A 27,197-nucleotide genomic window follows, 5' to 3' on the forward strand; every position below is an offset into this window, starting at 1 on the left:
AGAGAAATTAAATTAAATTCTCTCTTAGCCAGTAGAATTACTGGTAATTTCACTTTCTTTCTTTCTAAGTGTTCTACTTTTCAAATATATATTTGAATTATATTAATTCAAATTATATTAATTAATTATATTAATTAATTATATTAATATTATATAATAGTACAATGAAAATGTATTAAAAATGTGGACGAATCTAACCGAAATCATGAGAATGGGAATATGTAATTTTGTATGCAGCTTTGAAATCAATGAAAGGCAAGGTGAAGGTGGTACTAATCTGGTCGGGGATGCTGAAATCTTGAGAAAGTGGTAAGAACAGAAACGTAGCCTGCTCCTCAGGCCAAATCTTCTGGACCAGCAGATAGGCCCCTTGTCAGAAAGACAGGGGTGTGATTCTGTCTGCTACCAGTGCAGTGCCCTAGGGGTGCAAGTCTGGTTTTTCTGCCTCCAGAGCCAGACAATCAAAGGGCTTCCCCTGGGCTTTCACTGCAAAATACTGGGGCACTAGACTGTGTAAAAGCTCCCCTCAGAAGATCGTGAGGCTGTGGAGCGTGGCAGAGGGAGAGCCCGAAGATGGCACACACCAAGGAAAGAAGAAAGGTCTAGAGAAAAAAAAAAAAATTTTGGAAAATGGTGCCTGCCAGCAGCTCTATCTCTAAAAGTATCTCAACAGGCCCCTGCCCCTCCAGGGATGCTTTAAAATGAGCAGATGAGGGGTGCCCGGGTGGCTCTGTGGTGGGATTGAGGCCCAGGACAGGTTCTGCGATCAGCACAGAGTACGCTTGAAATTCTCTCACTCCCCCCGCCCCCCAGCCCCGTTCCCACGGCACCTGCGCATGCGCTCTCGCGTTCTCTCCTCTCTCTCAAATAAACAAATAAAATCTTTAAAAAATAAAATAAATAAAATTAGCAGATGAATCCCTTTCACCTAAATTCTGGGTAATTTTCAAAGAGCTGCTTCTGCTCTGGGCCCTGGGGCCTCTGAGCCTGCGCGAGCCCATTTAAAGACCGTTCCTCAGCTCCCTTCTGGTCTCACCGACTTGAGCCCTGTTCATTTTCTGAGCCAGATGTTTTGCGGGTTCCTTTCTCTGGTGCAGGTTTTAAAAGTTGGGGGTGCCTGATGTGGGGTACAAACTCTACACTCCTCAGGGAGAAACTCTGAGTTTGTGGGATTCCACCTGATCGGGAGACACTGTGAGAGGAAGGTTAAAGGTGAGATTCTGTCTCAGCCTCTCCTACCTGCTTCTGGGGTCTTCATTTGCCCAAGTGAAGGACTTTCCCAGCTTGTTTTCAGGTCTTTTTCAGAGGAAATTGCTCCATATGTAATTGCAGACTCCCTGTGTCCGTGGGAGGAAAGGAGTTCAGGATCTTCTTCTGTCGCCATCTTGAACTGCTTCCCAGGACTTACCCTACAACTGGAAGTTTGTATCTTTTGATCCACTTCACCTTTTGCGCATTTGCTGGCCCCCAACTGCATAACTCTGGTAACTACCAGTCTGCTCTGTATATCTATCGATGAGCTGGGGGTTATTATTAATATTTAAGGTTTTACGTATAAGAGCGATCATATACATGTAAGTGAGACAGTTTTGGCCTTTCTCTGACTTATTTCATTTAGCGTAATGCCCTCAAGGTCCATCCATTTTGTCACAAATGGCAAGATTTCCTTCTTTTTATGGCTGATTTATATCCCAGTGTGTGTGTGTGTGTGTGTGTGTGTGTGTGTGTGTATATATATATATATATATATATATATACCCATTTCTTTATCCATTCATCCATCAATGGACTCTTGGGTTGTTTTCATGCCTTAACTGTTATAATACTGTAATGAACATGGTGGGGGGGTTGTGCGCGGTGCAGTATCTTTTCAAATTAGTGTGTTTCCTTTGGATAAATACCCAGAAATGGAATTGCTGTATCATATGGTTGTTCTATTTTTAATATTTTGAGGAACTTCCACACCGTTTTCCATAGTGGCTGTACCAATTTACATTCCCACCCACAGCGCACAAGGGTTCTCTTTTCTCCACCTCCTCACTAACACTTGTTATTGCTTGTCTTTTTGATTATAGCCATTCTAACAGGTGTGAGGTGGCATCTCGCGGTTTTGATTTGCAGTTCTCTGATAATTAGTGATGCTGAGCACCTTTTCGTGTACCTGTTGGCCATCTGTATGTCACTCTTGAACTTTCTGAGACAAATAAGGAGTAACAGATAAAATAGAAAACAGTCTGTGAGATTTGGAGATTTGTCAATATTAGTTAGATAATCTTCCAAAGTTTCATCTGTACTCACTCTGCTGTAGTCTGTGGTTAGAATTAAGATAACAAAGTCAAGATGCGACACTGGCATAGGGCTACACATTTGCGGTACTGGGTTAAGTTTCCATGGTTCAGAGTCCTCAGTGATACACATTTAGAATTTTACAAGGTGGGTATCACATTCAGAGGTGACCGGTCTCTTAGAGAATGAATCACCCCAATTAGATTATCCAGATTAATGCATTATTATCCTAAAATCTGATTTATTAAATAATAATGAAGGCTATTCTTCTCTAAAAGGTCACTAAATGAGAACAGAATCAGAATAAAAGGAGTTTTGGGATGCCTGGGTGGCTCAGTCGGTTAAGCGTCTGCCTTCGGCTCAGGTCATGGTCCCGGGGTCCTGGGATCGAGCCCTGCATCGGGCTCCCTGCTCGGCGGGGAATCTGCTTCCCCTTCTCCCTCTGCCCCTTCCCCATGCTTATACCCTCTCTCTGTGACAAATAAATAAATGAAATCTTAAAAAAAAAAAAAAGGAATAAAAGGAGTTTTGAAAGATATTTACTTTGGCCAGAGTTTCTCAAATAGGAGCAAATTGTTTGGCAATATCTAGAGACATTGTGGGCATCACAGCTTGGGAGGAGGGGGAGTCCTATTGTCATTTAGTGGGCAGAGGACAGGGATGCTTACTACAATGCACAGGGTAGCTCCCACAGCAAAGAATTATCTGGCCCTAAATGTCAATGGTGCCAAGGTTGAGAAACGCTTATCAAGTCTGTGGAAAAGCCATAAGAACACTTCTCAATAGCACAATGTTGATGCCCAATAGATTATACCATTCTTCATGTATGATGCCTTTTCCAGGTGCCTTTCCCAAAGACCTTAAACAGAATTGAGTTTTTCTCATTCATTACATCTCTTTTTCGACTCCCTGAGAGTACATCCTATTTATTTTAGTTCAAAAAGAGTCCTTAAATCTTCTCAGCCACATATTTACAGATAATTTTTGGTCTATTTCTTTAAGTAGTTAATATTCATCCATTTTTAATACTAGTTTTATTATTAGAAACATCAACCTTAATTTATGATTTCAGCTTACTTTGTTTCCATGCATATAAATATATATGTATGAATATATATAAAATATGTCAAAGAAGAAACAGAAATTAACTGAATCTGTTGTAATATTATTTATGCTGAGTAAAAGAAATTATAGTTCTGGTTATTATCATACTGTATTTGTGACACAAGAACACTTTCATAAAAGACTACATGCTCACAGTTGTTAGGCTGGTCTGCACCGCATAGCAATCATTTTATTAAATAAACACCCTTTAGCTTTCTTCAAATATTTCCTATCAGTTCTGAATAACTTGCAAACCTGGGTATTCTGTTTTAGTTGTGAAAATCAGTTTGAAGAACATTCCCTTTTCAGTGATTTATATTTAAAAGTAATAGAAAGCAAAAAGAAAATTTCACTTCAATAGTTTCTCAGAATACAATCTTTTTGATTAGATAAACATTATTTTTGGACTGAGTCTCAATTGATCCACAGGTCCGCGGGTTCAGTCCACAGGTTAGGTCAGTCCACAGGTCATTATGGCAAAATGGACATGGGCCACAGGACCAATTCTGGCATCCATGTTTGTAATGTCAGCGCCCACACAGGTCATTTCACCTACCAAGCCTTTCAGCGGGATCAGCCACATGATTTGCAGGGCTCAGTGCAATAGGAAAATATGAGAACCCCTTGTTAAAAAATTACTAACAATGTGGCACAGCAAATAATTACACCAAGTAGAGAATTAAACCAAGTGCAGGGTCCTTCTGAGATAAGGACCCTGCTCTATGGCTTGCACCCCCATGAAACTAGTCCTGCCTTTCAGATTGTATCATTTACACTCAGTCTAGCTGTTGGTTTAAAAAAAAAAAGCTTCTTGTGGTCACATTTAATTTTCTCAAAAAGCAAAGTACATGCACAATCAGTTCAATTAAATCAAGTCAAAAAATAAAAAAAATGAAGAGAAGATTTGCTGTAAATTATCAACCAGCAACTATTAGTTCAACTAAGTTGTATTGAGAGAAGGGAGAAAAGGGAACATTGGTGGAGTGTGTCTCCTCCTATGGGTCTGGCACTGGAGATTTAAAAATGACGCTTCATGTGGATGGGGGGATGGGTGAAATAGGTGAAGGGGATTAAGACAGCACTTCTCTTGATGAGCAATATATGAAACTGTTGGCTCACACTGTACACCTGAAATTAATGTTACGCTATGTTAACTACACTGGAATTAAAATAAAAAATAAATGAAAAGTAAAAGTTACGCTTGTTTAAATCCAGCTAAGTAGATGAACTGGAAAGATTTAGGGAATGGGGGCTCCCAGACACGATAATATAATCTTGTTTTAAAATGAGTTCAAAGACTTCTTGGAAATCCTTTCCACCAGATAAGTGGGGCCAGACCTCGGGCCTCTGGGAAGAGCCCGAGTCCGGGGGTGGGGGTGCGGGACGCTGGCTCGTCCTTGACAGAGTAGCCCGCACCAGGACCAGCAGGAGGAACGCAAGAGGATTGGACCAGGAAGCGTTTGATAAGGCTGGGTGGCACCAGGGCGGCTGAGCCGCCGGGGCGGGGCTGCGGCTGGGCGGGGCCAGTGAGAAGGGACTCGGGAGGTGGGACCCGGAAGTGGGCGGGACCGATAGAGGGCGGGCCTGGTGGGGGCGGGGTCGAGGCTGGGCGACCCTAAGCGTTCGCCCGTGCCCTTCCTCTCCGGCTGCCGCTCGTTTCCCAGCCGCCGTCAATCCCAGAGGTAAGACTGTGTCAGGGCAGAACCTTGGATGTCCTCGGTTCGTCTGCGGCTCCGGCTGCACCCGCGACACGGCGGGGCCTGGTCAGGGCTGACGCCGAGGCCAGAGGCGAATCCGGCAGGCTTGATCGCGGGAACTGCGGCCCAGATCCCGAACGCGACCAAGCCAACTCTGGAGGCCTTGCAAGGGCTGGGGCGCCCAGGCCAGGACCTTGGCTGCAGGCGCAGGCGTAGGCCCGAATCCCTTTCCTTCCCTGAGCTTCCAAATAGGTGTAACGCTGGGCGCTCGGGCCTGCAATCTTCGAGCCCGCTACGTTTATTTAGCTCTATTTCGCATAGATTCTCCGCGCCCTTTGACCTGATCGCCAGCGCATGAAGTAGCTGTGCACCGTTTAGTTAGAAACAGAGCCCAAAGCCGTATTTGCCCTGGCAGGCGCGCGTTTCAGGGCCCCGCGGACCTGGGATCCCGCACCTGCTAAGGCACGTGCAAGAGCTTTGTTAGTGTGTCCGTGTTGTAAATGCTGTCCGAGTTCTGGAGGGGGCTGGAACACACTCCCTGATGGCCTCGCCCAGGAGCTGGCCCTTAAGCGGACGTGGGGGGACTTCGAGGTTGCTGGAATAATAATAACTAACATTTGTATGCATAGCCTTCAGTGGTAAAATCAATAATGAATTAACTCATTTAGTCTCCGGAGCAACCCTATCAAATTGATCGAATTTACATCCCCATTTTATAGATGGGGAAATGAGCCATAGAAATATTACCTCGCTTGTCTAAAGTCATGTAGTAGTAGTACGTGGTGAAGCCAGAATGTGAAACTGAAGGGTCTGCCTCCAGAGCCACTCTGAAGCTGTTACACCATGGCATTGAGTCAAGCCACCCAAAAGAAACATCCAGGCTATACTTGGATTCTGCATAATTGAGTTTGAGTGACTTAAGATAATAGAAAGTTTGGCCAGAAAACTAACGTGGGGCCATTGAAAACAATTTTGAGAGCCAATTAAGGTGTTTGGAATTTGTGGATGCTATATTTTTTTCTGCATGGTGGATTAAAAATTTCTAAATGGGCCAGCCATGTGAATTTTTATGAAGGAGAAAAAACTATGGCTTGTACACAGTTAAAAAGTGACCAAAATATATATGGAGTTTTATTCATCTTTATTTCAATTTTATGAAGTTTTGATAGCATCGAACTTGAAAAAAATTATAAATAGTTACATTATTTTTCATTTCAATGGTTTAGTGATTTTCAAACACTAGGTGAGTGGGATTCCCTCTACACCTGTAGCAGCAGCGTGGAGATCGCCAAGGTTTCTCCTCTGCTGGTTATTTGGGCAAGCTAACCATGTTTTTAAAATTGACAATATACTTAACACTACTGAATTATATACTTAAAAATGGTTAGGACAGTAAATTTTATGTGTTTTTTATTACAATTTTTTAAAATCAAATAAAAAATAAATGACAATGACTAACAGTTGCATGTATGTCATGTTAGGCCTGAATATGTAATGTGTTAGGTATCCGTGAAGCAGTAAGTTACATGTATTAAAGCCCTCGGCTTCCATGCAGGATTGATTTTAGTGGGACATACAAGAAGGAAAGAAAGTAGGAGCCTAAGTTTTCATATTTTTTTTTTGTATAATTAGGATGGTGGCAGTGGGAATTCAAAGTAGAGGTAACTTTTAAGACATTTCACACATAGATTGGGCAAGACAGGCATGGATGAAAAGAGAGGCAAGAAAAGGAAAGAAAAAAATGGTTTGAAGGTGGGAGATAGACATTTAATTTTATTTTTTGAGAGGCAGAGTGGTGGGGAAGGAGAGAGAGCATCTTAAGCAGGTTCCAGGCCCAGCACGGAGCCCCACATGGGGATCAGTCTCACAACCCCGAGTTCATGACCTGAGCCGAAATCAAGAGCCTGGCTCTCAACCAACTGAGCCACCCAGGTGCTCCAACACTTAGTTTTAGGTGTGTTGAGTTTTACTAGCTGGTGGCATATCTTGGTAGAAGGGTCTAGCAAGACATTTCAATTCTGCTACTAATGCTTGAGAGTGATTAGGTCTAGAGAGGCAGATTTAGATTCTTCCACCTAGAAAATGTGGTTCAAACATAGGGAATGGGAGTTAGGGAAAGAGTGCATGTGAAGAGAAAAGGAAAGGGAGATGGGAGGACAAGGGGAAGGAGTGGAAGAACCCAGATCAAGAGTTTTCTCTGAAGAGAGGATTTGAACAGAGACGTGATGGTCAGCAGTGCCATAATCTGATTATGCTGGGGAGACCTATGTAGGTTGTAAGAGCAGGTGGAGTGGGAGACCCTGAAAGTGAAGAAATGGACCAAAGTCCGAGGAATCACAGAGAATGGGAACAAAAACACAGGAAGAGATCGAGACCTTCTGCGACTCATCAAAAGAAGAAAAGAATAGGTAAACATATAAAGAACACAGATTTCTGGAGGAGGATGGCATTTAGCTTGAATAAAGAAAGAAAAGAAAACTAAGATTTGACAAGTTGGCTTTCTGGGGGAACAGATGCTTCATGAATAAAGATTTCTCTTTGATAGTTTTTACCTGATTGGCTTGGCAGTGCACTTGAGAAAACCTTCTCTGAAGAATATTGATGTTCATTTCATTGACTTTCTAGAAAAATTGTGTAACACCCACTGGCACTGTGAAATTGTTTGCTTTTGTTTGGGGTTTTTCTTGGGAGAGGGATCTGTTTTGTGTTTTGCTGTTCTCCCCACTCTTTCACTACATTTCTCCTACAAAATATGTCCAAGAACCTAAATAAGACATCCGGCAGATAAATGATGCTGACAGGCCTATATGTCCAAGTTTCTATTTATTTCTTACAGTGTCGCAGCAGTCCCTTCACCGTCATTCCTAAGCCCATTTTTCCCTGCAGTTCATCCTTTCTAGCCTGTCAGCCCAGCAGTCCTGAAGTCCTCTTCTCTTCCCTCCTTTCTCCCTGCGAGACACGGTCCCTCTACACCTTTTAGCCAGACAGGTTTGGGCTATCTATCTCTTTCTACTCTTCCAGTCCCCACTCCTGGTTTCTTTCCTCTCAGCGGTTGATTGTATCTCATACCAACAAATTACACTTTAAAACGTTTTTTTTCTATTTAATTAAAAAGAGAAAAAAAACACAACTTTCTTCATAGGAATCTTAGTCCAGCAGAAGTTTTTGACAGAACATCCTGCCTTGTGGCAAAATAGGTATTAAGGTAATTAGATTAAGGGCCGTCGTGATGGGGTGATGCTGTTCCCTCAGCTGCTTTTGCCATACTGCCTTATCCAAGGCAGACAGTCATCTGCCTCAAGAAGAGAAAATTGCTCAGAATGTGTTGTGCCCTGCACATGTCTGTATAACCTCTGTTGTGAAAAGTATGTCCTATTTATAAACCAGTTGGTCTTTTTATTTTTTTCAGGATCATCTGTCTATCCTTTGGTGCAGGCAAAAAAGCAAATAGCAACTGATCAGGTAAGTTTAAGTTTTATTTCTTATGTGTTACTTTGAAAGTTGGATGAAAAAGCTAATAACTTAAGTTTAAAATATGTTATTTCTCACATAGAAAAACTTTAATGAAGAATGTAATCACCTAGTGTATTATTTCATATAGTGTATCTAGTTCTTAGCTTATGTCATATTTTTATTGAGTGTAACTTTTATCTTGAGTTGTAATCGAAGGTGATTTCTAAAATGGGTGGCTAGAGGAAAAAACTTCAAAAGCTTTGATTTTATTTTTTCAGCTCTTTCTGTCAATTGAAAACACAGCATTTTAACTTGGTTTTCTCTGATTAAATGGGAAGTATTTGATTTTGAATTTTAATTAAAGCACATTAAAAAAGCAGAAGAAATAGACTAGTTATGCTTTACAAAAAAAATCATTAAGTATAAAACAAAAAAGGTGAAGGACAAGCTGATTTTTAAAACTTTCACATAATTGGTAGTCAGAAGTTAATTATTATTAGTTATCTCTTATGTACTAGATATAGGCTCAGTGTGCCATGGTTTGGGAAAGCAGACATAGCCCTTCTAAATTTAAGAAAACAGGACATCCTTATAGAATAATTCAGCAAAAAAAATTCTACTCCTTGGTCTCATGTATGTATGCTAAAATTATACGTCTTTCTGTGTTAGTATATTATTTAAGCTGGGATCATGAACAAGAATAGCTGAAGTTAATAATCAATAATCAATAACATTTGTGAGCAGTTTGTTAAGAATTGATCTCTTATAGATTAAATGCATAAACCTGTGAAGAGAAGGTAATTTCTCTATAATCTCCTAATCCTATAAATTTAGTCAATCTCAGAGCATCTAAAAAAGAGAGTATATAAAGACCTTCCAAAGAAGCAGGAGAGAATAGCAACAAAAAGTAGGGGTTCTGATGTCAGGCTTCCTGGTTCAAATCCCAGCTCAATAATGCAAAGCTAAGTATTTAGATTTACTGAGGAAATTACTAAAAGGTAGGATTAAAACTAATCTTATTTAGAATTTTGCAAAGACATTTCCAAGATTAACTTTTTAAGATTATTGTTACTTTTTTTTTTTTTTTTTAAGATTTTATTCATCTATTTGACAGAGAGAGACAGCCAGCGAGAGAGGGAACACAAGCAGGGGGAGTGGGAGAGGAAGAAGCAGGCTCCCAGCAGAGGAGCCCGATGCGGGGCTCAATCCCAGAATGCAGGGATCACGCCCTGAGCCAAAGGCAGATGCTTAACGACTGAGCCACCCAGGCGCCCCGTTATGTATTTTTTTAGAGTAACCCTAACACCACAACCGATCAGCATACTGTAGAACTGAGAATGTTAGAAATTATGTGGAACATGTTCACTGAGAAGCCCACGAGAGTGGTAATACCTGTTCCTAGTATGTGAGGATTTTTTATTTAGTGTGTACGGCTAACTGATTTTTAATAAGGAGGGGAAGGGAATCCTTCCTTGAGAGATACACATCAGAAGAGTCTGGTTCCTCTTTGCTGAACAGGCAGTTCTGATAAGGATGGTTCACTGACTTTTTTTTTGTATTATTAAAAATTAATAATGTATGGCATTCTAACATTTAAGCCTAAAATTATTTATGAACATTTAAAAGATCTGTCTGAGAGAAAAGAATTACCAAACTTCAAAATCTCCCATCTATGAGCTGCACTTTTAATTCACTAATGTTTTACTTGTCAGTTCATTTTAGAAGGAGAATTGTTGATAAAAGTTGTGCATCACGTTCTCAGAAGAACTCTCATAAGACGAGGAATTTGATCTGGGTGTGTGTACAGCACAGCAGCGATGATGCTATAAGTGCTCAATAAATGTCACCACTTACTGTCACCAAATCGTTATGGTGACATCATTTTCCTCCCACTTGAAAAAATCAGCCATAATCAGTAAGACCAATTCTTTGATTCCTTTGTTACAGTTGACAGGTAAACTATTAACAATTTTTGTTCTTCTAAGCTAAAGTATTTAATTAGTAGCTTGTTTATATTCTCCCTCTTTCTGAAAAAAATTTGGGGCAGTCCACAAAAAGAAAAAGAAAAAACAAAAAGCTTGTTAACCAACTGGATAAATTAGTACTCACCTACCAGAGTACTAAAGTTTCCTGAAGTACATAACAGGTATGAGTGTGTACATGAAAGTGAGTCAGTTTCTTTATGTTATTTATCAGAGAAAATGAGCAAGCGAAAAAAAATATTCTCAGTGGAAAACAGTTGTATGTTGGATAATTTATCTGAAAACTGTTTTATTTCAAATTTTTCAGGAACTAATGTTCTAGAAATTAATGAGATTAATCTTCAATCATAGGGGAAGAATGGCATTGAAGCAGATTTCCAGCAACAAGTGCTTTGGGGGGTTGCAGAAAGTTTTTGAACATGACAGGTAACTACCAAGAAGATAAAATTTTAGGTATCTCTCATTCTGCTTCCATCTATTTGATTCCTTAAATAGGCCCATGAAAGATCATTATTGCACAAATTACCATTTACATGGAAAAATACCTGTGGTTTTTATCAAAATTACCTCATTTGTGATATTAGTGATTATAATAAGATGTTAGTGACAAAGAACAAATTAAAGAGGTGGTACATTTCAGCACCTGTGAACCAACATATGATTTAAGATCTTTAGAATTCATTTTTCATAAAAGCTGATTTGTTATTTCATATATCTCTTTAGAAACAAAAACAATTTTTCATTTAGCAGTATTAGTGCCATATTGAGGGTATTACATTTATTTTATTTTATTCCCCCCCAGTGACTTATGTGCCATGCACAGCAAAGACCCAGGTTGCTTAATAGAGCACTATACTAAATTGGCCCCATTATTTTTTTAAGATTTTATTTATTTATTTGACAGAGAGAGACAGCGAGAGAGGGAACACAAGCAGGGGGAGTGGGAGAGGGAGAAGCAGGCATCCCGCGGAGCAGGGAGCCTGAAGTGGGGCTTGATCCCACGGCCCTGGGATCATGACCTGAGCCGAAGGCAGACGCTTAATGGCTGAGTCACCCAGGCACCCCATAAATTGGCCCCATTCTTTATTTAAGGGCCAAGGTACATTCCTTAAATGTTGGTGGAATCATTTATTTTGGACATTAAATCACTTATTTTCTGTTTCTGTCTTAACCAGTGAGAGGCATTGATTTTTTTTGTCATGGTTGTTAAAATTACAGTGTTGAACTGAAGTGCAAAATGAAATTTGCTGTCTACTTACCACCAAAGGCAGAAACTGGAAAATGCCCTGCACTGTATTGGCTGTCTGGTAAGTGTTATTCATTTGAGTTTTAGAAAGGAGTTTGTTCTTCTTTTTAACTGCTTTATCTTACTCTTTTATCTTGACTTATTGGTGTGCTTGCTGAGCCATTTATAAAAGACTTTAGAAGCCTCTTATAGTCTACTCGTACTTTATCCTGAGAGTAATTTCAGACCTACTGAATTATATTTATATCACTTCTTTTAAAATTAAACCAAGTAATTTAACAGAGAATGTAAAATTCTGGACTCAATGGCAAGAGCTTAGAAAAGTTACTTACTTAATTTGTACCTACCTAAGAATTTCTGAAGTTTATAGAGATTTTACCATTCAAATAGAACAATATTAGGTAAAACCAGAACACCCATGATACACTAATTAGAAACTACAGACAAGTAACTTCTTATAGTCTTCTTTAGAATGTTTTAATTGGACTCCATCAGTCTTCTCTGGCAACAGTCTGGAAAATCACAAAAGAACACGAAAGCTTCTTCATTGGTGAATATTAAAGACTATAGACTGGATTGTGAGAGAGTAAGGTTTTGCCACCAGTAATTTGAAGCTGTCTGCTAATTCTTTCACAAGATGTTGTTGGCATTTTATCTTTAGAAGCAAACATAAGGAGATACTTGATAGAAACCAAATTATGTCATAGAGTGCTATTTTTGTTACTTTAAAATTGCTTATAACTTTGATTTTAATAAATCCCTTCTTACATATGTTTTACCAAGGATAAGCCCCAAATACAGTTGTTGAAAATGAGAATAAACATTTCATTTCAAAAGGTAAAAAATTTTAAAAATAAAAATAAATAAAAGGTAAAAATTAAGTGCCTATCTGATTGTAACTCAACAGCCCATTTCTGTGGTTGAAAAAAGCAAACTGATTTTGCTGGAAGAGCACTGGGTATTGCCAAAAGCAAAAAGAACAAAATTGCATGCTTGTTTTAGAAACAGTATTGTGTAGCCGAAGATGACCTTAGAACCACATCCTGTCTGAAATCCAAAACCCATTCTTTTTACACTATTACCTTGCCTCTGAACACATTTACGTTAAGGTCAGCAAGACCGCTGACCTTTTATTAGTATTTGGGGTAGTTCTCCATCATGATGTGGCACCTGTATCTCTGGAAGACGTACTGGGAAGGAACATAGTGGACAAACAAGGACCTTGTTCTCCTGCCAGGACTAGTGGAAGTATGTATGTCCTAACAGTTTAAACATGAACTCTTGTAACAGTTTTATCCAGTGATAGTTGTAACTTTGTATCTTGAAATTATTTATTAATTTAGTCTTCATTAGCAGTCATTTCATAAGTCCCTGTGCTGGCTGCTAGAGGATAAACAAACTATAAAAGTGTTCCATAGTTAATTCACACCGCATCGCACGTACTAGTAAGCTTTCCTGTCGCTAATTAGCAGTAGTGGGATATTTAGCATTGGCCACTGGAAAAGGGGTGTTGGGTTAGGTGGTACTTAGCTCATCCATCTATTGCCAGTTTATTCTTGGCCTTCTCCTGTAATAAGAGGATTCAGTCATCTCGTCTATCACATGACTCAAAAGGCTATAGCTAGGAAAAGTGGCAAAACCAGCCGGAAGAGTTAAGGAAGGTATATGGTGACCCTTTCTCTCTTAAATCGGCAGGGAATACAAAGACGATCAGGCTAATTCTGTTGCTGAGGACTACTCATATATTTGTAAAAAAATAAGTTATTTATAGTATTATGATGACTTATTGTGAATATTTATGCTTTGATGCAGGAATGGTAACATGTTTAATTAGCATGTTTGACAACACCCCACTGGGGTTGATATAACATTTGCTTTCTATTGCCATTCTACACTTTGAAAAATTCTGAATTACCAAATATATCTGTCTGGTCCTAAGGATTTCAATAATTAAAACTTTAGTGAGTGACTTTGAAAGGACAGCTATGAGAGCATTTAACCTAAGACAGTTCTTAGGTTAATACTACTGTAAATTTTATGAGAAAGAGAACTTTATTGTCTTCTTTAGAATTATTTCTATTAAAAAAAAGTGTTTTAATAATACTAAATGAGCTTGTTTTCCTGTATTATAAAAGGGTTACATCTTATAAACCGTCCAGAGTGTAGCATGAGATAACACTATTTCCGATCTTCAGGTTTGACTTGCACGGAACAAAATTTTATATCAAAGGCTGGTTATCATCAAGCTGCGTCCGAACACGGCCTTGTCATCATTGCTCCAGATACCAGCCCTCGTAAGTGTTCTCAGTCCAGAGGTGCTTTGTAAAAATATAAATCTTTCAGACTAAGTTATAAGTGATATAATGTAATATTATTTTGTTTTTTATTTATTTTATAATTTTGCTATTATCTCTATTAATCTTTGAGATGATATCATGACTCTAAAATACTGTGCTATATATTTTCCTCACTGTGAAGTTTACTCATGACCTCACTCTTATGAGAAGGGACCATTTTGCTATTCCCATTTTATAGATTAAGACACTTCAAAACAGAGACTGAGCAACTTGATTAATATATCATTTTGGCACTAGTGCCAAGACGCATAAAAATATTTCTCTCCCATAGGTAAACTGTCTTGTCATATGAAAATTATGTCTTTTCTCATCTGCTCTTTATCAAACAATCATACAGTTTAACATGTATTGGTTTTAATATAAATAACTAGAATGCTTACATTAGAGAAATGAAACGTTTCGTCAAATATTTGAGAACTCAGTCCATCAGAGATTATTTTGTGACCCTAGAAGTGTCAAGAAATGGAATTTATTAAATGGCAGCTCAAATTATCTGGAAGATAAATGGCTGGCCTTAGGAAGTAGTGCGTTTCCTTTCATAGGACATCTAATACACCAAAGCCGGACATGTCTCACAAGAATGTAATAAAAAATTTAATTCTGAGTACTATCAAAAATATTAAATGCCTAGGAATAAACTTTTAAAATATGAAGGTTTATTTTTTAAAAGAAATGTAAAATTTGCTAAAGATTTTAATAAATGGAAAAGTGCCATGTTCCTGGATGAGCGTACTGAATATCATGAAGAGGTCATTTGTCTGTAATTACTCTACGTATTACTGCAATTCTGTTAACAGTCTCAGTGGTTGGCTTTTTAATCACCTGCAAGCATATAAAATAAAACCTAATAAATTTTAAAAGATTATATAAAAATCCCATTGGGGGATGAATAAATAGGGGAAGCATGATGGAGTGATTCCAAAGTACCTAAGGAAACATTTTCAGTGCAAAGTAGTGATCTGAGCACAAGCATTTCTCTCCTTTTCCTTCTAAAAAGAAGAAGAAAAGAAGTGTTGATAATAGGGACGGGTCCTCAGGGAAGGAATCTCAACATATTTTGGAAGAATAGAGAGAGGATGTAAGTCCTTTGACAGGTGAACAGTGAAGAAGCATATATTCAGAATATATAGGAGGGCCCGTCATCCACAGAGGAAGCCAATGTGCCTCACCTCAGCAGTGAATTCTCCCCCATGAAAGGGCATTCCCTCTCTCGCCTCATTAGCTAGAACTAGTCACATGGCCCCATTCTGGGACAAGAGGGCCAGGAAGTATGCGCCCCAAAAGGCGGAGAACTGCCATGTTTGGTGAATAGCTCAAATGCAAATGAACTTTCAGATTCGTTTCAAAAGGTATTACTAAACAGGGGTCATTACTGTGGAGTAGATGAAACCCCAGGATGTTTCCTTGGTAGGTGGCTGCAATATTAAAGGAGAAGATGAGAGCTGGGACTTTGGCACCGGTGCTGGGTTTTATGTGGATGCCACTGAAGATCCTTGGAAAACGAACTACAGAATGTACTCTTACGTAACTGAGGAGGTAATTTCATTTATGTTGTATGTATTAATTGATGATGGCCAATAATTTGGTTTGGGACACGAAATCCTTCTAGTCCTGAGAGTTTTAAACCAGGGTATGGTATTGTTGAATCTGCTTGGTACATATTTATTGATTGTCTTAGTGAATATTCTAAAGTTTACTTATATGGTAGCCTTATTTACTACAGTTTAAATTAATATTAAGTACAATTTTAAAGAGGGTAATAATTATATTGATACCTGTGTGCACTCCCCAGATTATACAAAGAAAACAATGTATAAAAACACTCTGGCAGCTGGTTTATTCAGACATATTTTATGATTATTAACCAAGACCTACCTAGAAAGGATAAGGGTAAATCTTTGCTTCTAGTAATAATATTTATATGCAATTAATGCATTTTTCTAAATTTTATATGATTTTAATTGTTAATATGTATATCATAAAAACCCAGAAACAATAATAAAAAATTTTAATCACCCATTATTCTGTACCTCAAATAATAACAATGTTTTGGTATATTCCAGACTTTCTTTTGTATGACCAGTTTTCATACAGTTGTAAAATTTTTTATCTTGTTCTTTTTTTAGTTGTATAAAATAGATATTTTCTAATATTCTTTTTGCAACATAGCCTTAATGATTGCATAATATTCTGTCATATGTTATAATTTAGTGTTTCCTAATGTAGGATATTTACATATATTTCTTACCACAATAAATTTTACTGCATTGATTGTCTTTATGTATAATTTTTTTCCCCTAAGGACTTTTCCCTTATAATAGATGCCAAGTAGTGAAATTACTAGACCAAAAGTTAAGACATTTTAAAGGCTCTTTCTGCATCATCTTCTTTAATTTGCTTTCTGAGAAGGATTGCTTTTCTCCAGTGGCACATTAATAATCCTTGTCTACCTGAGGTTTTTTTTTCATCTTTATTAGTTCATAGTATTGTAAGACTGTGATTTGGAAGTGTTAATTGTGTAATTATTTTATATGACTTTGAAAAAGTCTAAACTTGTTTCTTTCTTATCTTTTGTCACGATATTAAATTCTCTCTAGCTTCCCCAACTCATTAATGCCAATTTTCCAGTGGACCCCCAAAGGATGTCTATTTTTGGCCACTCCATGGGAGGCCATGGAGCTCTGATTTGTGCTTTGAAGAATCCTGGAAAGTACAAAGTAAGATGACCAAAGCTTTCAGTGACAAGCATTTCTCTTGGATAATACCACTTAGGAACTTTCAAAAAGTGAAATTAGGATATTGTTATTTTATAGTACTGGGACTAAACTTTTCTAGTGTTGGGAGTTTCAAGGGACTGTAGGGGAAGAGTATTAAATTTGACCACACAATTCTGTGCTCCAGAATCAGAAGTAAAGGAATTCTATCACAGTTGGTCTACCAGAGGTATGATAAAGCAATTTTTATTGCTTCTATTCAAACTATAGTTTTCTAGGCATTTTTTCCCCTAAAGTTATTCTTGTAACTGTGGCAGTGTGTATCATTTACTTATATTTTTACCTGGAATACATTTGTTAAGTTGACTTTGATTTTCTGAGGTAGAAGACATTCATGATTTGTAAAAGTTTAAGTATTCTGTCTTCTCATTGCCTCTGATGAAAAGTGGATTGCAGCTTAACTTTTGAAAAACAACACTGTCAGTCTTTCCATTCATTTATTCGAAACTGTATAGCTTTACTTTTTTGTTGTTTAAAGAAGCCAAGTTGGAGTAACCCCCATATGTAAAATGTCCTCCAGGGCAGAGCCGTATACCGTCAGGTTGAAAAAGGAAATTCTGAAGCAGTGATGATCTCAGGATTGCTTCTGTCTTTAACATCACAGGGCTGATACCTCAAGATTTGTTTAATCCATTTCCTTCCCTTAGAAAGAACTTCTTAGCCATTTCAGGTGTGCCAGTGAGAAATGAAAATATTTCTTATACCAGTTTCTTATTGTGGCACCAAATATTTTTCTTTTAGTAGACTTTATTATAAAGTTGAACTAATTCATGGCTTCACAGTAGGTTTTTAAAAATAAGGTCTTGTTTTCTTTTTGTACATAAGGCAATTAGTTTATTACGTTCAAGGGAGAAAATCAAATTCAGTTGTTTTTTTGTCCTTTAAAAAAAGGTAATAGACATTGATAAACATATACTTTGATAAGTGCTCTGAAACTGAACGATTCTGTCTCTGCCATTTATCCAGTTAAAAATAAGAGTGCGTAGAACACAAATATTTAAGGGCATTGCTCCGGGCTTTCTTGGCCCTGTTTAAGAGAAATAATGTGTCTCAGATTTAATACCATGATTGCAAAGGTGGGTATAAGCTGTTCTGTATTACTACTCATTCATTTTAGGTGGAAAAAATGAGTGGAAACTGAATATAAACTTGTATTTGTGCCTTATTTAATGAAAATGTAATGCCTTACAGTATGTTGGCACCTACGGTTAACAGCTCTCTTAATAGAACACACAAAAGATGTATCACGAAGAGGCCTGCAATCTCAGCCCTTCGTATAGCCAACGGAAAATTGTTTACAAGTATTTTCATGGCAAGTCAGAGGTTACAAGCAAGTTGCAAATAAACTTCTGGGTTTTTAAGTAAATTGCAAATGTTTGTTCATGTTTGATTTAGCAAAATATAATTTGTTTTTAAATTTCCTTTGTTTCTGAAGTCCGTGTCGGCATTTGCTCCCATTTGCAACCCAGTGCTCTGTCCTTGGGGCAAAAAAGCCTTTAGTGGATATTTGGGAACAGATCAAAGTAAATGGAAGGTAGGTACTGGGATGGCTGTCTTCATACTCATTCCTAAGTTTTCAGATTTTGAAAGAGCTGTACACCACAGACATATTCCTAACTCACTGAAAGATCCTGAGCTAAAATAATTAACAAAAGAATAGACATATAACAATATCAACAACAAAAAAGCCCTATTTTCTAATTGTATTGAATTGTGGATGTTCTGAAACTACATTCTTTTTTCTGCTAATGATTAATTTTTATGTTTATTTCTAAATTAACATTACCAAAGAATGCCACATTTTACTACTGACTTTACATTTGTCTCTTATTAACCATGTGCTCAACTGTACAACAACAAGCATGAGTCCTGGCCTTTTAATTATTTCACGTATCTGTTTCAAAATCCAGCATCTCTCAGATTTGGATTTTTAAATTCCAGACTTAAAAGTCTTTAAAAATAGATATCGTGTAATGTACATTTATGTGAACATTCCCAATCTCAAGATTGCTTTTTCAAGCAGGAGAGCAGATGCATCAAAATGAAAATTAAAAAATGGCTCTTTCTCTCGAGACCCATTTGGCTTTTGTGCAGAAGTAGGCTGTTTGTAAACATTGCCAAGAGTTTGAATATTTTGCAAATGCCTTCATCATCATGTGCATGTTAACAAGTAGAGAATACTTGAGTGGGGGGAAGAAAGAAACTTTTTTGTCTTACTGTTGTGCGTTCAGGGTCATTCACACATGGATCCTAGTTTTATATGAGATTGGTCATTGAAATTCTAACAAATTGGAGGGTTAATCCTTTAGTCACTAGATTAGAATTCTGTTTTGTTTAGGCTTAGATTTGTATTATATTGGAAGAATGCAGAAAGTGATTACTATTAGGTACTTTGAGAGCTGACAGTGCATGTTCTTGGGTGTTTGGAGTCCTTGCCACCGTGCAGAGCCTATGTGGAGTTTGAGATCTTAGGTCACAAAGGTGATAACCTTTAACATCCAAACGGTGCTTAGGTTCTGATGGGAGTGTTGGGTAAAAGACCAACTGGTGGGGTGCCTAGGTGGCTCAGTCAGTTAAGTGTTCAACTTGTGATTTCAGCTCAGGTCATGATCTCATGGTCTGTGGGATCGAGCCCTGCATCGGGCTCCCCACTCAATGGGGACTTCTGCTTGGGATTCTGTCTGTCCCTCTGCTTGCACTTTTTCTCTTCTCTCACTCAAATAATGAATAACTTAAAAAAAAAAAAAGAAAGAAAAAGGAAAAGACCAGCTGGTTGGAAGAAAGGAGGGGAGAGGCAGAGGCACAGGTAACCTATAAAGGAATCTAATTATCTAATTTTTCTCTAAGTGGCAGTAGATTTTATTATCTTAATTATGTTGTGTTTATTAGGCTATTATTTAATTTACTGTTGGAATAAGGAGGGCATGCAGAATTATGAAATCACAGAACTTAGAACTAGTATGACTTTACAAATCCCCTTCCAGTCTCTCCTTATAAGATTAAAGAAAGCACGTCTTTAAAAACAGGATACTTTAGAAGGAGAAGACTTTGGGTTTTTGTTTGTCTTGATTGGTACATAGAAGTTGTAGCTAGGGGATATATATGAATACTCAAGAACACTTAAAGGTAGATGGTAAAATATAAACTTGTAACTAGTGGCAGCTCCTCAGATTATAAATTTGAGGGGTTGTTTATATGATTCAGATTATTTAAATTAAATCTTCCTGAAAACTCATGGGGATAACAGACATTTGGTGCTGTTCAACAGACCACAGAAGAGAAGGCTGAATGTATTTAAGTCTGGAATTAGAGCCAAAGAGAAGAGGCAACAAAATAGTCTATTTATTTGAAATAGAAAATATCTGGAAATAGAAAAAGATAAGGAAGTTAGAAGAAATATTCAATTTGTGGAAGGGTTTATAAAGAAAAAAATTACTATTTTGTTTTTGTTTTTTGGAGTTGAGAGGTGATTAAGGACCTCAAAGGTTTAGAACAAAAAAGTCTATACTATGAAGAATGCTGAGATACAGAATTCTTGCCACTGGCCCAGAACTGCTTGGAAGTAGAGAAGCGGCTATAAGAGGGACATAGATTTCTGAAGACCTTATAAATAAAAACCAGGCAAGACAACATAAAAAGAATTTTTCTGATTTAATCATCCTTAGAGCTTAAATAACGTTAAATTTCTATTTGGTTGTACTGCAGTCTATTTTGAAGAACATCTTTCTGGGCACTTTCAAATTTATTTTTCAATATTTTTCTTTTTCTAGGCTTATGATGCTACCCATCTTGTGAAGTCCTACCCAGGTTCTCAGCTGGACATACTAATTGATCAAGGGAAAGATGACCAGTTCCTTTCAGATGGACAGTTACTACCTGATAACTTCATAGCTGCCTGTACAGAAAAGAAAGTCCCTGTTGTTTTTAGATTACAAGAGGCAAGTATTAGGAAATCTCAGCTTGTTCTAAGTAACTGTAAGGAAGAATTCCAGGGGCGCTTGGGTGGCTCAGGCGGTTAAGCAGCCGACTGTGGATTTCAGCTCAGGTCATGATCTCGGGGTCATGGGATTGAGCCCTCCGTCTGGCTCTTGCTTAGCTCTGGGGTGTGCTTGAGAGTCTCCCTCTCCTTTGCCCCTCCCCCTGCTCACTCGCTGTCTCTCTTTATAAATAAATAATTTTTTTTAAAGCAAGATTCCATAATACCTTATATTTCAGAATTTGAAAAGCTACCTCTAGTAAGGTATTTTTTAAATTATAACAAGACACTTAAAGTGAAAGCCGTCTAATTAAGTTAATGATGCCTGTGGTCAAATTTCACAGAAAGAGGAAAGCTTTCAGAAGTGAAAGTATTTATAGTTTTTTGTCCCACTATAGAACCAGTGAATAACAAGTTTCAGGCTTGAATAGGACTTAATCTGCAGCATTACTGGCTGCGTCTGTCTTGACACATACGGCTGTTTACACAGTAAATAATTGGTAAAAGCTTCCACCTTAATTACTCTTCACTTTCTCTACACATCTTAGCCTCAGAAGCTGTGAATGGTTTATCTCACACACACATAGTTACTTTATACTGTTTGAGTTAGTTGCTAATCTATCCATTGTGCTACTTGGTATTTTTTATTGTTTAAGAATAATTACTGAACTTCAGTTGGTTTGCAAGTTTTCCTTGACTAAAAGGCTTTTGACTATCTACTACTCACCTACCTCAATGCTAATACAGTTAAAATTAAATTCTACTTTTAGTTTTTTAAAATTCCTTATTCATAAGCTTTGTATAACATAAAATATTTCAGGATGAAAAGTGAACACTGTAAATTACAAATGATAGTGATTTTAAAAAACATTTTATTCATGTTCTAGGGTAATGTGTCAGGCACATTGATCTAAAATGTATAATTATGATGATAAATGTCCAGATAAATCTAGATCAATGTGTAATGTGGTACATTTCAGTTTACAAAATGTTTTCATAGCATTAGCTCATTTTATCCTTTTGTGACCAAATGAGCAACCATTCCTATCCTGTCCATCTGGTTTTTTTGTTTGTTTTTAAGTTTTTTTTCAACTTTTTTATTGTGTCAAAATACCATACATAAAATTTACCATCTTACCTTTTTTTTTTTTTTTAAGATTTGTGTATTTATTTGAGGTGGGGAGGGACAAGAGCAAAGGGAGAGAGAGAGAGAATCCTCAGACTCCCCTCTGAGCACAGAGCCCGATAGGGCTCCATCCCAGGACCCTGAGATCATGACCTGAACAGATATCAAGAGTTGGCCGCTTAACCAACTGAGCCACCCAGGTGCCCCCCGCCCTGTCTTAACTATTTTTAAATGTACACATCTATGCTAGTAAATACATTCATAATGTTCAGCCATCACCACCATCCATCTTCGTATTTTGTAAAATTGAAACTTTATACCTGTAAACACTAATTCTTATCTCTTCCTCCCTGTCTCCAACCTATGGCAACCATCATTCCACTTTCTCTGTAAATCAGACTACTCTAAGTATCTCATATAAGTGGAATCATATAGTTGTTTTCATAATTTCCCCTTTAGATTGTTCATTGTTAGTGTATAAAAATGCAGCTGATTTTTGTGTGTTGCTTTTGTATCTTACTACTTTGGATTCTTTAGGGTTTTCGCATATAAGATCATATCACCTATGAACAGATAATTTTATTTCTTTCCAAATTGTACACCTTTTATGTCTTTTTCTTGCCTCATTGCTCTGGCTAGGACTTCTAGTACTATGTTGAACAGAAGTGGCAAAAGTGGGCAGCTTGTCTTGTTCCTGATCTTAGAGGAAAAGCTTTCAGTATTTCCTGATTAAGTGTCATGTTTGCTGTAGGTTTGCATATATGGCTCCTGTCCATCTGTTTTACAGGCTTAGAAAAGTATTATATATCTAAGGTCACACAGCTGGTTTACAGTAGAGCCCGAACTGGAAGCAAAGTCATTTGAATGGAAACACTTGTCCTCCTGTCATCAGTTTAACCATTCCCAAGCAAGGTGAAGCAGTCAGGGGAGCAAAGGGATGGAATTAGCTAACACAAGGAGAACTGATGCATAACCTGTGATCTAACTTATATAACAGATCTTAACAATCTCCCTGTTTTTTTAATTCCCCTAATATTTTGATCATGTAAATAATATATATTATAAATAATAATATATAATCATATATCTATTTACATACATTTACAGGTATATATAATATTTACATGTATATCTGTGTGTGTGTATATATATCATGTGGGAAAATATGTCAAAAACCAATATATTATATATACCTTGTTCTCTCTTGAGTATTCATCTTTAATAGTATTTTCTTAGGTTAATTTAAACACTTACCAGAATTACATGTTTTCAGTCAGTAACCAACTTTGAGAAATCCAAATACTAATTTGATTATAAAGTGGTGTAACTACATTAACTATAGCTATATAAGTAACGCAATCAACCATGTTTCTTTCCAAATCACTTCTTGGCACTAGCTGTGCTGGATGCGTCCTCTTCCCCACAAGGCGGTGCCAGAAAGTTCTGTTGTTACTACCAACCAACAACAGAGTTTCAGCCTCCCAGCGAAGACTGAAAAATCTCTGGAGTTTGTTATAAAAACAGCACAGAAGTAAAATACTGATGAAATTCTTGGAGCAAAAAAATAAATCAACTTATTTATTTCTGAAATGCTTCTATCCTAAGCAACTAAAAACACAGTTGGGTGTATTTAATGAGGAGTCAAGACAAAACATTCAGTTCTAAAAAAAAAAGTGGGGAAGTATTGAAATTACCAGCCACAATCTTTAGCTCAGACGCAATTCTTCATTCGCTTTCCTTCCGGCAAGGGCAGGTTAAGAGCAAACTACATAGTCTGAAGACGATGTGCAGGCTTGTTATAATTGAGCGACTGAGGAGACGTGACTGGGCATGGCTCTGGAGAGGCTGCCTTCAGGTTTTCAGGCCAACCTCCAGTGACTTCAGATCACCTCAGGTCTGAGAGTCAGATCTGCCTTATCATTTGAGTATAAGCACAACAGAACTGTATTATTTCTTTATGAAATGGGAGCTGTGAAGCCTTAGTAGGCTGAAAAAAATAGGGGCTGTATGTAAGTATGTGAAGTAAGGAGGAAGATCAAAAATTATTACAGTCATGTGCGTGATTTACCCAGCTTCATTTATTTACCTCTTTTTGGTGTGAAATACTCACCGTCTATTTTTATACTCTACTGTCCAAAAAATAATTGAGAGGTAAGTGTGGTACATAGGGATATTAGTTTGTTACCTCATAGAATTTTTCTTTTTCTATTTTGGCTTCAGCGAATCTAAATTGAAAAAGCACTAGATAGCAGAATTCTGATAATATACACAGATCAGATCTTACTCCGAAGTCTCATATGTCTTCTTTCCAGTTATTGAAGCTACATTGTGAGGAAAAGATTTCAGTGCCCTAATAGAAACTTCCAGAAACAACATTGAAGCAAGGCTATCCCACCTCTTCAAGTCTCAGGCCGTTTTTGAAGACCCAGAGGCTGTTGTGGCCTCTGCACTGGGTGATAGAGAATAGTAAGAACATGGCACAGAATTCCAGAAGTGCGGGGATCTTGTGTCCCTGTACACTGATGCTCGGCACGATTACCCAGCACAGAGGCTCTCAGGGAGTGCTTATTAAATAAACAAGTGAGCACCTTTCAACAATCTTTGTATTCTGAAGAAACTAACCCAGGGATTCATATCTGAGCTTTTCTAATTGGTCTGGAAAATGTGTGGGAAAACACTGCCTGTTAGAATAAATGTTCATCATAGCTGCTGGAGCACTGCTGCTTTTTTGAGAGCTGAGGGAAGAATGAAAGAATGTGTTCATTTATTTTTATACTCTTAGAGAATTTGCTACTGATGATTTTTCCATTTAAAGTGGAAGGTAGAAGACAGAATTATGGCTCCTTCAAGTGTCACTGAATATACGGAATTTCACAAGCTGCTTAACATAGCAAACCAGCTTAAAGAAGTTAATGAAAGGACCCATCCCCATAGAATAGTGTCAATAAATAGAAGAGGAAAACCAGTCAAGAATGACAAGTAGCTCAGATTATATAAGCATCTTCTATCTACAGGGAATGCCAGTAGTTCAAATGTGTTCTCCTGCCTTTAAGTTGACATTTAAAAAAAACTCTTTCTTGGGGTGCCGGGTGGCTCAGTTGGTTGGGCGTCTGACTCTTGATTTCAGCTCAGGTCATGATCTCAGGGTTGAGAGATCGAGCCCCGCAGTGGACGCTGTGCTCAGTGGAGAGTCTGCTTGAGATTCCCTCTCCCTCTGCCCCTCTCCCCTGCTCATATACACCCTTGCTCTCTCTCTCTCTCTCTAAAAAAAAAAAAAAAAAATCTTTCTCATTGTGTCATGACAGGCCATTTTCTATTTTCTTGTAAAGGTGGACCTTCTATTAAATAGCATTGTGGAAGTTATGGACATTGGCTTTGTATTTTAGATAAAATATACCGTAATCTTTCAGGACACTCCTGAGAGCTCCAAATTGTAACTTTGCTTTACCCTGGGACTTTGCTAATAAAATGATAATAATAAATAATAACAAGAATAGTCATAGCTACCCCGTGGGTTCCTGAAACCGCACGTCTTTTCATCTGTAAAAACTGGCAGGCGCTGCATGGTACTACATTTCCTAGGGTTTGTGGGTTGAAAATCATGGGCTTGTTTAATCTCATAACAACTGAAGAATTATAGGAGTGGAAAATGATTTTCTTTATGTTTCTCTGTATAAGAAATTCAGTCCTTCAGCTCTAAATTGAACTAATTAACAGGGACTGATCTAATCATTGAGAAATGTGAAACCAAATAATTCCAAAGTTCAGTCTTAATTTTGACAACATTCATGTCAGAGTCATTTCTGTGATTTGGCCACAGGAAACAGAAGATCATGCTTTTAAGTTACTTTGGTGACTTTAACCTAAAACTTATTTATTAACTTCCATTCCCAAGATATATAACATTGCATACCTCTGGAAAGTAAGAGATTAAGAACATTTACTGATTTCATCAAAACCTTAGGGATTTGCCTTTTCCTTGGAACCCAGGTGATATTTTTATTAGGGCTATTTTTGCTTCTTAAGTGCTTAGGGAAATTCCCATTTTCTCCCATCAGAGACCATTGACTAAGCTAAAAATTTAAAAATCTTTCTTAGACTTGTACCTCCTTCTGGTTTATTCCACCTTAAGTTTTCATTGTGTTTTGGAAGGGAGGCCACCCCCAAATTACCTGGTGTTCCTTAGGTTCTTCCCACCTTAATTTTTTTCTTTTTCCTTTGAAAGCATCTTCTGATCTTAGAGGGTGCTCCTGGGAAGCATCCTCTCTCCATTTATCTAGATGTAGTATTAATTAACCAGATAGCATGAGATCTGTTTATTACATTTTCTCTCTGTTTCAGAATAGTTTTCAAAATAGTTTACTGACTACTCAGTGTGGTTTATTGCTAAGGGGTGTTAGGGTTTAATGAATTACTCCTTTTTCCTCAACTAAAGATGTGATATGCTTTTATTGTGTAGGAGATGAAATTCCTAACTAGACTTATGACGGCTGTGTTTGGGTTCCCAAACAACGTTTAACCATTTGAGTGGGTGGTTGCTCTTTCCCTGTATTGTCTTTGTGTGCTTATTTCACATTTTAACATTTTCCATCTTACCAATGTTAGTGTGTTTCTTCTGTGAGTTGAAACTTCTTGCCTGTGTTTCTGACTTCTTTAAATTCTGATTATTTTATTCCTTGTTGATGTGACCACCTGTTTACATACATTAATGTGTTATTTCCTCTCTTTGCATATTAATGGCAGGATCTAGAAACTAGGCTCTGCAGAATGTGTCTTTTTCTTCCTATTTTTGCTGTTCTTCTAATGTTCAGTGAAAATGTACAGTACAATTATAATAAGCTTGATTTTTGATTATAAACCTTCCTTATACTGTAATGTCAGGATTTACAAGAAAATTAAGTGACATGAGAGGTACATTTAATGTTCTTAATATTGATGTTTCTGACTGGTAAATATCTTACCATTTCTCTCTTTTGTCTTCTAGGGTTATGATCATAGCTACTACTTCATTGCAACCTTCATTACTGATCACATCAGACATCATGCAAAATACCTGAATGCGTGACAAACTTCAGATAAGAGAATTTGTTCAAGATTATGAAAAGGGAAAAATGATTTCAAGACATTGGATTTCATAGTGCTAAAAATGCATCATTCCATTGTTGAATCACTTTCTGAATAAATATGTAAAACCTG

At 37.5% G+C, this 27,197-nt stretch overlaps 1 protein-coding gene across 3 annotated transcripts; it reads left to right on the top strand.

Moving 5' to 3' along the window:
* Window positions 1-4,934: 4,934 nt before the first annotated feature.
* ESD (esterase D) lies at window positions 4,935-27,197 on the top strand. Of its 3 annotated transcripts, none has more exons than XM_008706844.2 (10): window positions 4,935-5,072; window positions 8,497-8,549; window positions 10,830-10,948; window positions 11,741-11,829; window positions 13,964-14,062; window positions 15,537-15,661; window positions 16,723-16,842; window positions 18,335-18,433; window positions 20,670-20,837; window positions 26,986-27,197. In XM_008706844.2, the coding sequence occupies exons 3-10, from the start codon at window positions 10,851-10,853 to the stop codon at window positions 27,064-27,066; spliced, it is 879 nt and encodes a 292-aa protein (XP_008705066.1). In that variant the 5' UTR covers window positions 4,935-5,072; window positions 8,497-8,549; window positions 10,830-10,850; the 3' UTR covers window positions 27,067-27,197. The 3 variants fall into 3 exon arrangements, with proteins under 3 accessions (XP_008705066.1, XP_008705068.1, XP_008705069.1); XM_008706846.2 differs by having other exon boundaries at window positions 10,874-10,948; XM_008706847.2 differs by lacking the exon at window positions 4,935-5,072 and adding an exon at window positions 7,472-7,495 and having other exon boundaries at window positions 10,874-10,948.

Source organism: Ursus maritimus, unplaced genomic scaffold (assembly GCF_017311325.1).
Source record: "Ursus maritimus isolate PB19 unplaced genomic scaffold, ASM1731132v1 scaffold_10, whole genome shotgun sequence".
Taxonomy (NCBI): domain Eukaryota; kingdom Metazoa; phylum Chordata; class Mammalia; order Carnivora; family Ursidae; genus Ursus; species Ursus maritimus.

What these genes read in the sequence shown, in the direction of transcription:
- ESD (XM_008706844.2), top strand. Translation starts at nt 10,851, where the DNA reads ATGAGATTAATCTTCAATCATAGGGGAAGAATGGCATTGAAGCAGATT. An exon ending in TGCACTGTATTGGCTGTCTG is followed by an intron (nt 11,830 to 13,963) that starts GTAAGTGTTATT and finishes TCCGATCTTCAG; the next exon opens with GTTTGACTTGCACGGAACAA. An exon ending in ACTCTTACGTAACTGAGGAG is followed by an intron (nt 15,662 to 16,722) that starts GTAATTTCATTT and finishes AATTCTCTCTAG; the next exon opens with CTTCCCCAACTCATTAATGC.